The 13,382-nt window shown below is 54.8% G+C and overlaps 1 protein-coding gene across 1 annotated transcript in view; it reads right to left on the bottom strand.

Annotated features, from left to right (window-relative positions):
• The window catches only part of SCAI (suppressor of cancer cell invasion), a 107,725-nt gene extending 98,805 nt beyond the window's left edge, over nt 1-8,920 (bottom strand). The window contains exons 1-2 of the mRNA XM_077835682.1: nt 8,817-8,920; nt 6,042-6,086 (exon numbers count right to left, since the gene is read on the bottom strand). Coding sequence (XP_077691808.1) covers nt 6,042-6,086; nt 8,817-8,869 — 98 coding nt within the window. The 5' untranslated portion in view covers nt 8,870-8,920. The remainder of the gene's footprint in view (nt 1-6,041; nt 6,087-8,816) is intronic.
• Between the last annotated feature and the right edge of the window lie 4,462 nt (nt 8,921-13,382).

The following is a 13,382-nucleotide window of genomic DNA, read 5'->3' as shown; positions in this document are numbered from 1 at the left end:
TTTGCTTCCTCAGAAAGCTACTGACGGTTTAACCCTTTGATATACAGACACTAGTTCAATCCAGAGACGCTGCTATAATACCACATAATATGGTGTGAATGCTGCGTAGATCATGAGGAGATGTACTCACAGCAAGTTGGATTATTGCCTAGATAGCCCAAGTGGCATGTCAGGCCAGCTCCTGAACTAGAGGGCAGTAATCATATCATCCTACATCTTGTTAGTATTCTCAGCAAGGGTATTGGTGGCTGCCTTCCAACTGGAACTGTCTCCATTAAGACAGGAGAAGATAGTACAAGCTCAAGGAGAGCTGTCAGACTGGTTTGCTGCCCTCCCTCCACGTCTGAGAGGGGAGAAAGTAATGTATGAGAATCATGTGCAGAGTATATCAGTGTCCTGGAGATTCACTCTCCAGATCAGAAATCATTTCTAGACCAATTCTTTACGACCAAGCAGAGAAATCGCTGTGCTCCAGTTTCTGCAATCATAAGAAAGGTTTAATTATATCACGAAATTCAGCGTCTGGTCTTTGTTCTATTACAACAGTAATAATTAACAAGACTTCAAAAGAGTAAGTCTTCCCACCGAGGCTTTTCGGGATCACATTCTTCCCTTTCTGCCCAACATCCTGAGGGAACCAGACTGAGTCCAATTACAGGACCCTACTGGGCTCCCTTGCCACATGTAAATAGCAAGGTAATGTTTATGTAGCAGCTAATTAGCATACTTTATGGAAGCAGACCTCTGCTTGACCCTCTGTGCTGCTCCCACACACTCAGACCATTCCTTAATGCTGCCCCCTCATGCCAGAACAACTAGGCTAAGAACAGAGTAGAAGAGCGGGTTGCTTGAAGTCACACCCAAGAGTGGAGTTTGCATACTTGTGGCAAGTAACCCGTGAGGAGTCTGGTGGCACCTTAAAAACTAACAGATTTATTTGGGCATGGGTTTTTTACCCATGAAAACTTATGCCCAAATAAATCGGTTAGTCTTTAAGGTGCCACAGGACTCCTCCTTGTTTCTGTGGATACAGACTAACATGGCTACCACTCTGATACAAGTAACCTATGTTACAGACCCAAGACCTGAGTCTGCAACGGTCAAGATTTCCAGAGAAATTAATAGGGAGAGTTTTGCCTGCACAGCTCTGATTTCCTTCAATCAGTGTTCTCTGGGGCACTGTGAAGAGTGCCACACCACATCCACATACGTCCATAATACAGGCTTTTGATTTTACTTCACTTTTCATTTTAAAATACAACATTAGACAGTGGTTAATTTTAAACATTTGCAAACTAGCCTCATCTCAGGAGATTTCAGACTCTTTCATATTGGAATTCCTCTCCCGCTGCCTCATGTCCCCAGGCATAACAGATGAGCCAGCAAAATGACAAATCCAGATTATCAAATTCATATCTACACACAGAGTACGATTCTCCTCCTTCACTCTACTGAAAGTCAGAACTCCATTGAAATCAGTGAAGCTAAATCAGTGTAAAAATGATGTACAGCACGAGCAGAAGTTGTGCAGCAGTGGCCCCCAATCACAGACCAGAGCCCCACTGTGCTAGACACTGTACAAATGCATAACAGAATAAGGCAGATATTTTTGTGGCATCTAAATGACACACAAGTATCCTGAACATGGTAAAAAGAACAGAACACCAATGTCTGTCTTCGCAAAAAGAAAAGGAGTACTTGTGGCACAAGTTGCATCAGTTGCATCTGATGAAGTGAGCTGTGGCTCACGAAAGCTCATGCTCAAATAAATTGGTTAGTCTCTAAGGTGCCACAAGTACTCCTTTTCTTTTTGCGAATACAGACTAACACGGCTGTTACTCTGAAAAATGTCTGTCTTGTTACTCAGTGGAACAAGAGCTGCATCCTGCAGGGAAATATGGGAGGGATTTACTCTCCCACCCTGCGAGCATCTGGGCACAGTGTTCTTCCTGTAGACACCGATTACCAGGCCTGCTTCTCCACTATGTACTAGTCAAGTTACACCGGCTGTGCCGTATGTTTATTTGCTTACTTCTATGACCATGATATTTTTCAAGCAGCAACTCTTCAAATGCAGTCAAAACCTTAGCAAGACAAAAATTTGCAGTTTGGTATGCATGGAGATTATCATTCTTAAGTGTCTAACATTTTAATGGTACATTTATATAGCACAGCCCTCTGGCAAAGAGTTGTTTTTCCAGGGCTGTTTTTCAGACCAAGTGTTTTTAGAACTGGGACAGGTTTCAAGCTCCTCAGCACAGGGACTCTGTCTCCCTATTTTTCTGTAAAGCACTTGGAAAACTTTGGATGCTTTATAAATAATAGCAATATAGAAACAGAACATAATTCAAATAAGGTACCCATTTCTCCCTCCAACTGTTATAGGCTTATATCATTGTTATAATATAGATCTCACCTTTCACGTGAGGTGTTGGGAACATTAACATGGTGCCATTGTCTTCACATGCCTCTACAGTTACAGCTTAACCAAGTTAGTTGTCTAGGTGAGGGAAGGGAGGAATGCTTCCCATATTTAATTGGGAAATTGATTTTCAGTAGAATTCCAGCAGTTTACTGTTTATTTCTTCAGCTGCAAAGACTAACATTACAATAGCTGGTTTTCTCTGTAACACAATTTGAGCGACAAGACTTTCAGACTCTCCTTTCCTCACAAATGGTTTCTGTAATGAGATCCTCATTTTCTGTAGCGTAGTAGCTGGCTGCTGTAGTTGTGTATCCTATCTGTATTATTCTGGCAGCCCTGACTGATAGAGAATGATGCTTTTGCTTGTCACTAAGTGACTCAATGTTTGTTTCAATTAAAATAAAATACTGCTTGGCTTACAAAGATTCCCCAAACCATTTAAAGAGTGGGAGCAGGCCAGGAAGGGGCAGGCAATTAATCTCAGATAAAAATTAAATGTCTTTTTCCACAAGTCTAATCTACAGTAGGTGTGATGCTAAGGTTCCTAATCGCTTACGCATTCAATGGACTGAGCAATGAAAGTTACAACTCTTATGCAACTGTGTTCATGTAAGTTCAGTAACTGCATTCAAGAGTAGCTGTTTCTGTAAACCACTGTGGCTGTCTCTACACTAGGATATTTTTGCTAAAATTCCCCACAACTGCCATTACCATTTCAGCTTTGTTGCTGGTAGCACTGGTGGGAGAAATAGCACAGACAGGGTTCCTGGATACACTGAGGATTTAATTGCTATATTGTTTAACCCAGCACAGAGCAGGCCTACATGGCAAGGCATTGAGAATGCCAGCAGCTGTCTGCCCCCCATCTATATGAGGGCTCCCACCAGTTGAACTGAAATTACATTAACTACATTAGAAAATTTTTACTACAATTCCTTAGTGGAGACAAGTCCTAACTACAAGACTCAAGAAAGAACTAGCCCACAAAGCTTTTTACAACTGCAACTCAACAGACTTTAGTGGAGTAACATCCTATTCTCAATGACAGGAGATCAGAGTCAGACCCTTGGATCAGTGGAGTTTGGACTGAGTCAAGGGTTCAGATCAAGCCGTTCGTCACCACAATTCTTACCGTAAGTAACAGGAAGAGAGAGAGAGAAGTAACAACAATTCACAACACAAAACTATTAACAAGCTTATTTATAAATATTTCAGTTTGTTTGTGAATAAAATTCTCACACACATGCAGCTTTTCCATCTCCCTTCCCCACCCAAATCTCTCTTGCTGAACAGATTGTCAGCCTGTACTGCCTAGCCCCAAAACCCATTGAGCATCCTATCAACTGGTGAAAATGGAATTTGTTTTAATAGCCCTTAAGGCACAGAACTACTGAAGGAGTTCAAAGCATGAACAGCAGACACAGGAGGAAGAAAGTAAGGGGACCCTAAACTTTTTCCATAGGGTGGACCAGTGGTGAACTGCAGCCGGTTCGCACCGGTTCGCGTGAACTGGTTGTTAAATTTTGAAGCAGTTTTAGTACCGGTTGTTAACCCGCTTCCCTGCAGGGGGCGCTGAGGCTTTGATGGGCTCCAGCCGGAAAGTGATGTAATTCCTCCTCCAGCTGCCGGGGGCGCTGCGCTGTGGGAGCCATGTAGGCTGCTGCCTGGCCCTGAGCACGAGCCCTGTTGCTGCTGCTGCTCCCCTGGCCCTGGGGCTCCCGATGCTGCCTAGTGGGTCCCCAGCTGCTCTGCTGGGCCTGGGCTGCGTCCTGCTGCTCTCCCCGTAACCGCCCACCACCCTGCCTGCAGCCAGCCCCTGCCGCACGCACCCCCTGCCCTGTCTCCAGGCTGCCCTGTACCCCCTGCCCTGCCCGCAGCCAGCCCCACACCCCCTTACCTCCAGCCAACCCCGCACCTCCTTGCCCTGCCCACAGCCAGCCCTGCACCCCCTGCCTCCAGCTAGCCCTGCCCCATGCCCGTCTGCAGCTGGCCCCACGTCCACTGGTGCCCTGCAGTTCCCAGGGCAGTAACCCTGCACACCTGCTTCAATGAGGGGGGCAGGGAGCAGCTGGGACCCACACATGTACACACCCTAGGGTGACCAGACAGCAAGTGTGAGAAATCAGGACAGGGGGCAGGGGGTAATAGGAGCCTATATAAGAAAAAAACCCCAAAATCGGGACATCTGGTCACCCTAGCACACCCCCAGGGAGTGGCAGGGACCCACACATGTGAAACAGACCTCATTTCTAGTTCAGGCCCATCTTTTTAAAAAAAGAACTTTAGGCAGGGTTAACATACATCCGTATTTTCCCGGACAGGTCAGGCTTTTTGGTTCTTAAATTGCCATCCGGGAGGAATTTTTAAAATTTAAAAATTCCTCCCGGGAAAATACGAACGTGTGGTAACCCTGTTGGTACAAAAAACTACATACTGGGGCACATGCCTTGAATCAGAATTTTTTATAGGGAACCAGTTGTTAAGATTTTGGCAGCTCATCACTAGGGTTGACCACACCGTAGTAGAGAAAGAGTCTCTAAGACAACCACCCTTCCAATTCACTGTGGCACAAACTACCTTCTCCGCTACTTGCCTTCAAACAACATTCAGGTGAGATCACAGCAGCTGCTTGCATATAAGTTAGGAAATTATTTGTGGCCTCTTTTAATGCAGTTTTGCAGATGGAAACAGAAAAGTGCCAGCACCACTCACTCTATACTGACCAGTCTGGAGACTGCAGGAATAAAATATTTACACACAAAGATCTCATGCATGTCGGTATTCGTACTGTTGTGTATGTTTCCCATTGTCAAACCTCCCCCACTACAAATCACTAACACTTTTAGACTCCTGCTGTCAGAGGCTGTAACGAAGCAGAAATCATCAAGTGAAAGGAGCCATGAAATCCACACTGAACCAGACAGAATCTGGAGAATATTCCAGAGACTAACAATAAAATCCCATTTCCTCGCCTCAGAAATTAAGTATTGAGAGCAAGGGAAAACCAGCCTCCAAAAAGGAGGCTAGGTGCACAGAACAAGGCAGCAGCAAGGATTTGTAGACATTTCTCTTCTGGGTGAGCAGACACAGAAACTTGCATGCTAAATGCAAGCAAAAGCATCTCCCTATTGACATCTCCAGAGTAGGAAAGAAATCCCCTCTTGCCTTTAGAATCACTTCCATGGTTCTTAGATACTCAAGATCTTCCCAAGCAGAGAATTGATTTTCTCCTATGTGTGTTTTTCTATCACCTGCACAAGGTACATACACTACAATGCACTATTTGCCCTGGTCTGCAGCTTTAACACCATTTTACAATCCCCCCACCCTCTCCTAGAGCATTCACAGACATGTCACTTGGCTAGGGGAAGCCAGGGTCTCCTGGGCTAAGAGAGCAGTTCATTTTTTGACTGCACACACTGTGGACACAACTCCCTTGATTTTAATGTGCTTCACTCCTGCTTACACCAAGGCTGAGCCTGATCTTGTAGCTGGAGGCTCTACAGAAGTGCCTGTGAGGGCAACGAGGCATGAGGGTGGAAGGAGGTCTATTTTGCCTATCCACAGAGTCAGCCATCACCAAAGTAAAGGGGGCGATGGGAAATCACCATCTTACCTGGATTTCCGTTTGCGAGAAGGCTTCTCCACCAGGCCTGTTGTTCTGGAAGTGGGAAAGAAAGAGAAGGCAGTGACCTGGAGGGCCAGGGATACGAGCACCAGGAAGGGCAGAGGGGTAACAGGCTCCAGCCAACACACCCCAGGGTCCTCCCTGCCACCCTGACCTCACTGGCATCATTCAGCTCTGGTTAGGCACCAACAGCATGCTCAGCTCTGAGCATGGGGCCCTGTCCCCAGGAACTTACAGGTGAGGGGATCCAGTGGGGCAGGTCAGGGGGAGTGGGACATGGCAAGGCACAGGGCACAACAGGGGCCATTGCACAGGGGAACAGAGCAGGAGTGGGGGGCTCAGGGCAGAGCAGGGGGTAAGATGGGCGGGGGTGCTCCAGCAGGGAGGGGGTAAGAGAGCAGCACAGCAGGGGACGGGGGGGCAGGCGGGGGTCCCGGCCATTACGGGGCGGGGAGGGCACGAAGAAGGAGAGGCGGGGGTTACAGGGAAGGGGGGAGTAAGGCGTGTCAGGGAAGGGGGAACGGGAGGGGGGGGCAGGCGGGGGTCCCGGCCGTTACGGGGTGGGGGGGTTACAGGGAAGGGGGGAGTAAGGCGAGTCAGGGGGGCGGGGGTCCCGGCCGTTACGGGGCGGGGGGGGGTTACAGGGAAGGGGGGAGTAAGGCGAGTCAGGGGGGCGGGGGTCCCGGCCGTTACGGGGCGGGGGGGGGGTTACAGGGAAGGGGGGAGTAAGGCGAGTCAGGGGGGCGGGGGTCCCGGCCGTTACGGGGCGGGGGGGGGTTACAGGGAAGGGGGGAGTAAGGCGAGTCAGGGGGGCGGGGGTCCCAGCCGTTACGGGGCGGGGGGGGTTACAGGGAAGGGGGGAGTAAGGCGAGTCAGGGGGGCGGGGGTCCCGGCCGTTACGGGGCGGGGGGGGGGTTACAGGGAAGGGGGGAGTAAGGCGAGTCAGGGGGGCGGGGGTCCCGGCCGTTACGGGGCGGGGGGGGGGTTACAGGGAAGGGGGGAGTAAGGCGAGTCAGGGGGGCGGGGGTCCCAGCCGTTACGGGGCGGGGGGGGTTACAGGGAAGGGGGGAGTAAGGCGAGTCAGGGGGGCGGGGGTCCCGGCCGTTACGGGGCGGGGGGGGGGTTACAGGGAAGGGGGGAGTAAGGCGAGTCAGGGGGGCGGGGGTCCCGGCTGTTACGGGGCGGGGGGGAGGTTACAGGGAAGGGGGGAGTAAGGCGAGTCAGGGGGGCGGGGGTCCCAGCCGTTACGGGGCGGGGGGGGTTACAGGGAAGGGGGGAGTAAGGCGAGTCAGGGGGGCGGGGGTCCCGGCCGTTACAGGGCGGGGGGGCGGGAAGGAGGGGCTGGGGTTACAGGGAAGGGGGGAGTAAGGCGTGTCGGGGAAGGGGGAGCGGGGGGGGGCAGGCGGGGGTCCCGGCCGTTACGGGGCGTGGGGGGGTTACAGGGAAAGGGGGAGTAAGGCGAGTCAGGGGGGCGGGGGTCCCGGCCGTTACAGGGCGGGGGGGCGGGAAGAAGGAGGGGCGGGGGTTACAGGGAAGGGGGGAGTAAGGAGAGTCAGGGGGGCGGGGGAGGGGGGCCAGGTGGGGGTCCCGGCCGTTACGGGGCGTGGGGGGGTTACAGGGAAGGGGGGAGTAAGGCGAGTCAGGGGGGCGGGGGTCCCGGCCGTTACAGGGCGGGGGGGCGGGAAGAAGGAGGGGCGGGGGTTACAGGGAAGGGGGGAGTAAGGAGAGTCAGGGGGGCGGGGGAGGGGGGCCAGGTGGGGGTCCCGGCCGTTACGGGGCGTGGGGGGGTTACAGGGAAGGGGGGAGTAAGGCGAGTCAGGGGGGCGGGGGTCCCGGCCGTTACGGGGCGGGGGGGGTTACAGGGAAGGGGGGAGTAAGGCGAGTCAGGGGGGCGGGGGTCCCGGCCGTTACGGGGCGGGGGGGGGGGTTACAGGGAAGGGGGGAGTAAGGCGAGTCAGGGGGGCGGGGGTCCCGGCTGTTACGGGGCGGGGGGGAGGTTACAGGGAAGGGGGGAGTAAGGCGAGTCAGGGGGGCGGGGGTCCCGGCCGTTACAGGGCGGGGGGGCGGGAAGGAGGGGCTGGGGTTACAGGGAAGGGGGGAGTAAGGCGTGTCGGGGAAGGGGGAGCGGGGGGGGGCAGGCAGGGGTCCCGGCCGTTACGGGGCGTGGGGGGGTTACAGGGAAGGGGGGAGTAAGGCGAGTCAGGGGGGCGGGAGTCCCGGCCGTTACAGGGCGGGGGGGCGGGAAGAAGGAGGGGCGGGGGTTGCAGGGAAGGGGGGAGTAAGGCGAGTCAGGGGGGCGGGGGAGGGGGGGGCAGGCGGGGGTCCCGGCCGTTACGGGGCGGGGGGGGGGGTTACAGGGAAGGGGGGAGTAAGGAGAGTCAGGGGGGCGGGGGAGGGGGGCCAGGCGGGGGTCCCGGCCGTTACGGGGCGGGGGGGGGGGTTACAGGGAAGGGGGGAGTAAGGCGAGTCAGGGGGGCGGGGGTCCCGGCCGTTACAGGGCGGGGGGGCGGGAAGAAGGAGGGGCGGGGGTTGCAGGGAAGGGGGGAGTAAGGCGACTCAGGGGGGCGGGGGTGGGGGGGGGCAGGCGGGGGTCCCGGCCGTTACGGAGGGAGGGGGCGGGCGGGGGTCCCGGCCGTTACGGGGGGACTGGGGCACGAGAAGGGGGCCAGGCCGCGGGGGGCTTTACGCGCTTTTCCTGCGGCCGAGCCGGAGCCCCCGAGCTCCTGCCCAGCCCCCCGTGCGCGCGCACTCGCGGCCCCTCACCTGGAGGCCGGGCCAGTGCGGGGCAGGCGCTGCCGGGCGGCTCCTCTCACCATCCGCGCCGCCTCCGCCAGCTCCGCGGCGAAGCTGCTGCTGCCGCTAGCGCTGCCGCTCGGTGCCGGGGGCGCGCGGATGCCGCCTCACACTAGTCTGGGGCGGACTTGCCCCGCCCTTTCCAGGTTCTAATTGGCTCGTCGCTCGGCGAGGAGGCGACTCCGCTCTCTGACTGGCTGCAGCTCCCGTCACTCTCTTGCCTTTTCCCTAGCAGGGTAGGTTGAAACAGCGAGTATGGCTCTTGCTGCTTAGCTACGGACAGGAGCGGCTGTGCAGGAGGCAGGGGCGCCACCGTGCGGGGAGAGGCAGAACTGCACCTGGAGTCTGCCTGCACCAGGGGACTGCCTGATCCCCACTGCACCAGGGGACAGCCTGATCCCCACTGCACCTGGAGTCTGCCTGCACTAGGGGACTGCCTGATCCCCACTGCACCAGGGGACAGCCTGATCCCCACTGCACCTGGAGTCTGCCTGCACCAGGGGACTGCCTGATCCCCACTGCACCAGGGGACAGCCTGATCCCCACTGCACCTGGAGTCTGCCTGCACTAGGGGACTGCCTGATCCCCACTGCACCTGGAGTCTGCCTGCACTAGGGGACTGCCTGATCCCCACTGCACCAAGGGGCTGCAGACACCAGGGGACTGCCTGATCCCCACTGCACCGGGAGTCTGCCTGCACCAGGGGACTGCCTGATCCCCACTGCACCAGGGGACAGCCTGATCCCCACTGCACCTGGAGTCTGCCTGCACCAGGGGACTGCCTGATCCCCACTGCACCAGGGGACAGCCTGATCCCCACTGCACCTGGAGTCTGCCTGCACCAGGGGACTGCCTGATCCCCACTGCACCAGGGGCTGCAGACACCAGGGGACTGCCTGATCCCCACTGCACCAGGGGACAGCCTGATCCCCACTGCACCTGGAATTTGCCTGCACCAGGGGACTGCCTGATCCCCACTGCACCAAGGGGCTGCGGACACCAGGGGACTGCCTGATCCCCACTGCACCTGGAGTCTGCCTGCACCAGGGGACTGCCTGATCCCCACTGCACCAGGGGACTGCCTGCACCAGGGGACTGCCTGATCCCTGCTGCACAAGAAAGACTCACCCAAACAGCTGGAGAATTTTATTTAGCATGTGCATCGTCGTCTAGCCAAGTGATGGCATCTTCAGTGGCGTGATGCAGTTCTTCTGGGCCAGGGGCGGCCAACCTGTGGCTCTGGAGCAACATGCGGCTCCTTGTCCAGGCACTGACTCTGGGGCTGGACCTACAGGCGCCAACTTTCCCAAATGCCAGGGGGTGCTCACTGCTCAACGCCTGGCTCTGCCATGCGCCCTGCCCCCCACTCCACCCCTTCCCCTGAGCCTGCCATGCCCTTGCTCCTCCCCCATCCCCCCCAGCCTCCTGCACATCATTAAACAGCTGATCAGGAGGTGTGGGGAGGGAGGGGGAGGCGCTGATCAGCGGGGCTGCCGGTGGGCGGGTGGGAGGCACAGGACGGGGGAGGGGAGCTGATGGGGAGCTCATGACGTATTACTGTGGCTCTTTGGCAATGTACATTGGTAAATTCTGGCTCCTTCTCAGGCTCAGGTTGGCCACCCCTGTTCTAGGCCAATGCTGAACCTAGTCTGCAGGCATTCATTGACAATGTGTGTCATCATCTGTGTTGCACCGCAGCTGCACAAAGGGCTGTCATGAAGGCCCCAGCAATACTGGCTGGCTGCACAAAGACCTTGTCCAATCCAGAACCTGTTCAACAGAGACCATTGGCAACGGGGCATGTCAAAACCAGGCGGGCAGATAGGGACTGGTTGGGCTCTGAGGGGTGGTAAGCTCGGGAGAGGGGTGGACCGGACTGGGCCTGGGAAAGGCTTGGTGGGGACAAGGCCTGGGTTTGAGGGGGCAGCCAGCTTGGGTTTAAGGGCTGGGCTCAGGGGAGGCTCTGGGAGGTGCTTAATTATAACAGATGTTCATTCCTCTTGCCAGAGTGTTTCCACCCGAACATGCTGGCGTTGTGGATGAGACCATAATGGGTGACGTGACAGCAAACATGCAGCTGGTGGTTTTAAAAGGTCATTGAGCAGGGGCAGGCTTGGGTTGGTACATATTTTCTCTAGTAACTTGCCAGAGACAACCTCTCGTCTAATACGAGGAGGAGCAATATTGCTCAGAACTGGAAGTCATGGGAGTGGAGTCGGATGCAGGGTGCCAGAGATGATATGTATGGCAGCATGTAACTGCATATCCACCAGTTTGGTGTGTGATTATCTACTCCAAACTGGTGCGCAGTACTCCACCACCGAATACGAGGTTCCAAGAGCTGACGTCCACAAAGTTGGAGCACGAGCACCCCATGACTAACCTGCCAATTTGCTAAGAAGATTGTTTTGCGTCTTAACTTTAGCTGCTGTCTTCTTCAGGTGGGCATGGTAAGTCAGTGTGCGGTCTAAGGTCACACCTAGATAGACCAGTTCTACTTCATGCTTCGTCTTCTGACCATTCAGATAATTTTAAACATTCAGTTCTCGGGTTGCTCTGGCGTGATGAAGATGGAACAAACTGGAGACTGTTTTTATGATGCTTGGCTGGAGGCGCCAAGTCTTACAGTAGTCAGCTAACTTTATCATGTCCTGGTTTAAGATGGCATCAAGCTTGTGGAATGACTGGGCCTGGGTACCGCAGCAGATGTCTTCTGCATAAATGAACTTTCGTGACTCTGTTGTTGGCAAGTCACTGATGTAAAGGTTGAACACGGAGAAAGCACAGAGCCCTGGAGTAACCCACTGCTCTGTCATCTCCTCCAAGCACTCGTCTGCTCCCCCATATGGATGCTGAACTGCGTATCGCGGAGCTGGAGAAAGGAACAATTAAGGCCCCAAGCCTACATTGGGATCTGTGTTCACTGACCCTGCATTCCTACAAAGGCCTGTTAAAATCAAAGGGGTTAAAGTCAGAGTGGTCCCTGCTTGTGTGGTTTGGAGCCCTATTTAGGGAAAACAGTGACATTGTCAAATGCACAAATACAACCTGAGAAAATAGATTTTTCTTTGATCTCTGTTACATCAACCTAAAGTTCCAAACTCGCAATTGGATCCTTGCAGGTAGATCCTGTACCCATGAGGAGACCCTTGGTCTACCCATCTGGAAACAACTGCAGGTTCAGGGCCTCAGGTGTCCCATTAATATTAGCAGGAACACCATTTTCAGACAGAAGCATGATTTTCAAGTTGACACTACCCAGTTAAGATGGAGCAGCATTACCCACAGCAATGACATTCATGGATTTTAGCACTTTAATTGTCTTTGCAGCGGGTCAAGTCAGTGCCTTGCACAGTATCCTCAGACAGCATTAACCTCTTACTTTCTAAGGCCGCAGTGATCAGGTCTGATTATCAGCCAGCCATTATAAGATGGAATGTTACAGAGCAGTAGTTATGGTACATGTTATCATTCTGTATCTTGACAGCTACTGTTACCTGTTACATTAGATTCTCACAGATAAATCCGAGTATAAGGGCTGGTCTACACTACGGGGGGAGATCGATCTAAGTTACGCAACTTCAGCCATGTGAATAATGTAGCTTAAGTCGACGTACTTAGATCTACTTACCATGGTGTCTTCACTGCGCTGTGTCGACGGGAGACGCTCTCCCATTGATTCCCCTTGCGCTTCCCATTGAAGTGGAGTCCACGCTAGAGTGATCGCTGGTCCATTTATCGTGTCTAGACTAGACATGATAAATTGACCCTCGCTGGATTGACCACTGCCCATTGCTCCGGCAGCTAGTGTAGACATGCCCTAAGAGACACAGGACCTGATCATGCAAGGGATCAATACAGAGCCTCATGGAAGCCCTGGGCATGCCCATATGCAGAGGTATGGCAGAATTCCGGCCTCATGCAATATAATTACTTGCAGTGGTGAGCTGGAGCCAGTTTGCATCAGGTTGCTAGAACCGGTTGTTAAATTTAGAAGCCCTTTTAGAACCGGTTGTTCCGCGAGGGACAACCGGTTCTAAAAGGACTTCTAAATTTAACTGGCCAAAAGTGGCGCCTTAGGTGCCGACTCCATGGGTGCTCCAGCCCTGGAGCACCCAAGGGGAAAATTTGGTGGGTGCAGAGCACCCACCGGCAGCTCCCCACCCACATGCAGCCCCAGCTCACCTCCACTCTGCCTCCACCTCCTCCCCTGAACGCGTCGCCCCGCTCTGCTTCTCCGCCCCCCCAGGCTTCCCGCGAATCAGCTGTTCACGCGGGAAGCCTGGACGGGCTGAGAAGCAGGCAGTGGCTTTGCACTCAGGCCCAGGGAGGTGGAGGTGAGGTGGGGCGGGGGGGCGCGAGCAGGGCCACCCGCACCGCACCAGGTAACCCGTGGGGGGCTCGCAGGGGAACCGCTCCCTGCCCCAGCTCACCTCCGCCACCCTGGGCCTGAGCGGGAAGCCACCACCTGCTTCTCAGCCCTCCCAGGCTTCCCGCCAAACAGCTGATTCGTGGTAAGCCGGGGCGGGGGGGGTG

Source organism: Eretmochelys imbricata, chromosome 16 (assembly GCF_965152235.1).
Source record: "Eretmochelys imbricata isolate rEreImb1 chromosome 16, rEreImb1.hap1, whole genome shotgun sequence".
Classification (NCBI taxonomy): Eukaryota; Metazoa; Chordata; order Testudines; family Cheloniidae; genus Eretmochelys; species Eretmochelys imbricata.
Note: the sequence above shows the minus strand (reverse complement) of the source record. Positions and strands in the feature narration are given on the sequence as shown.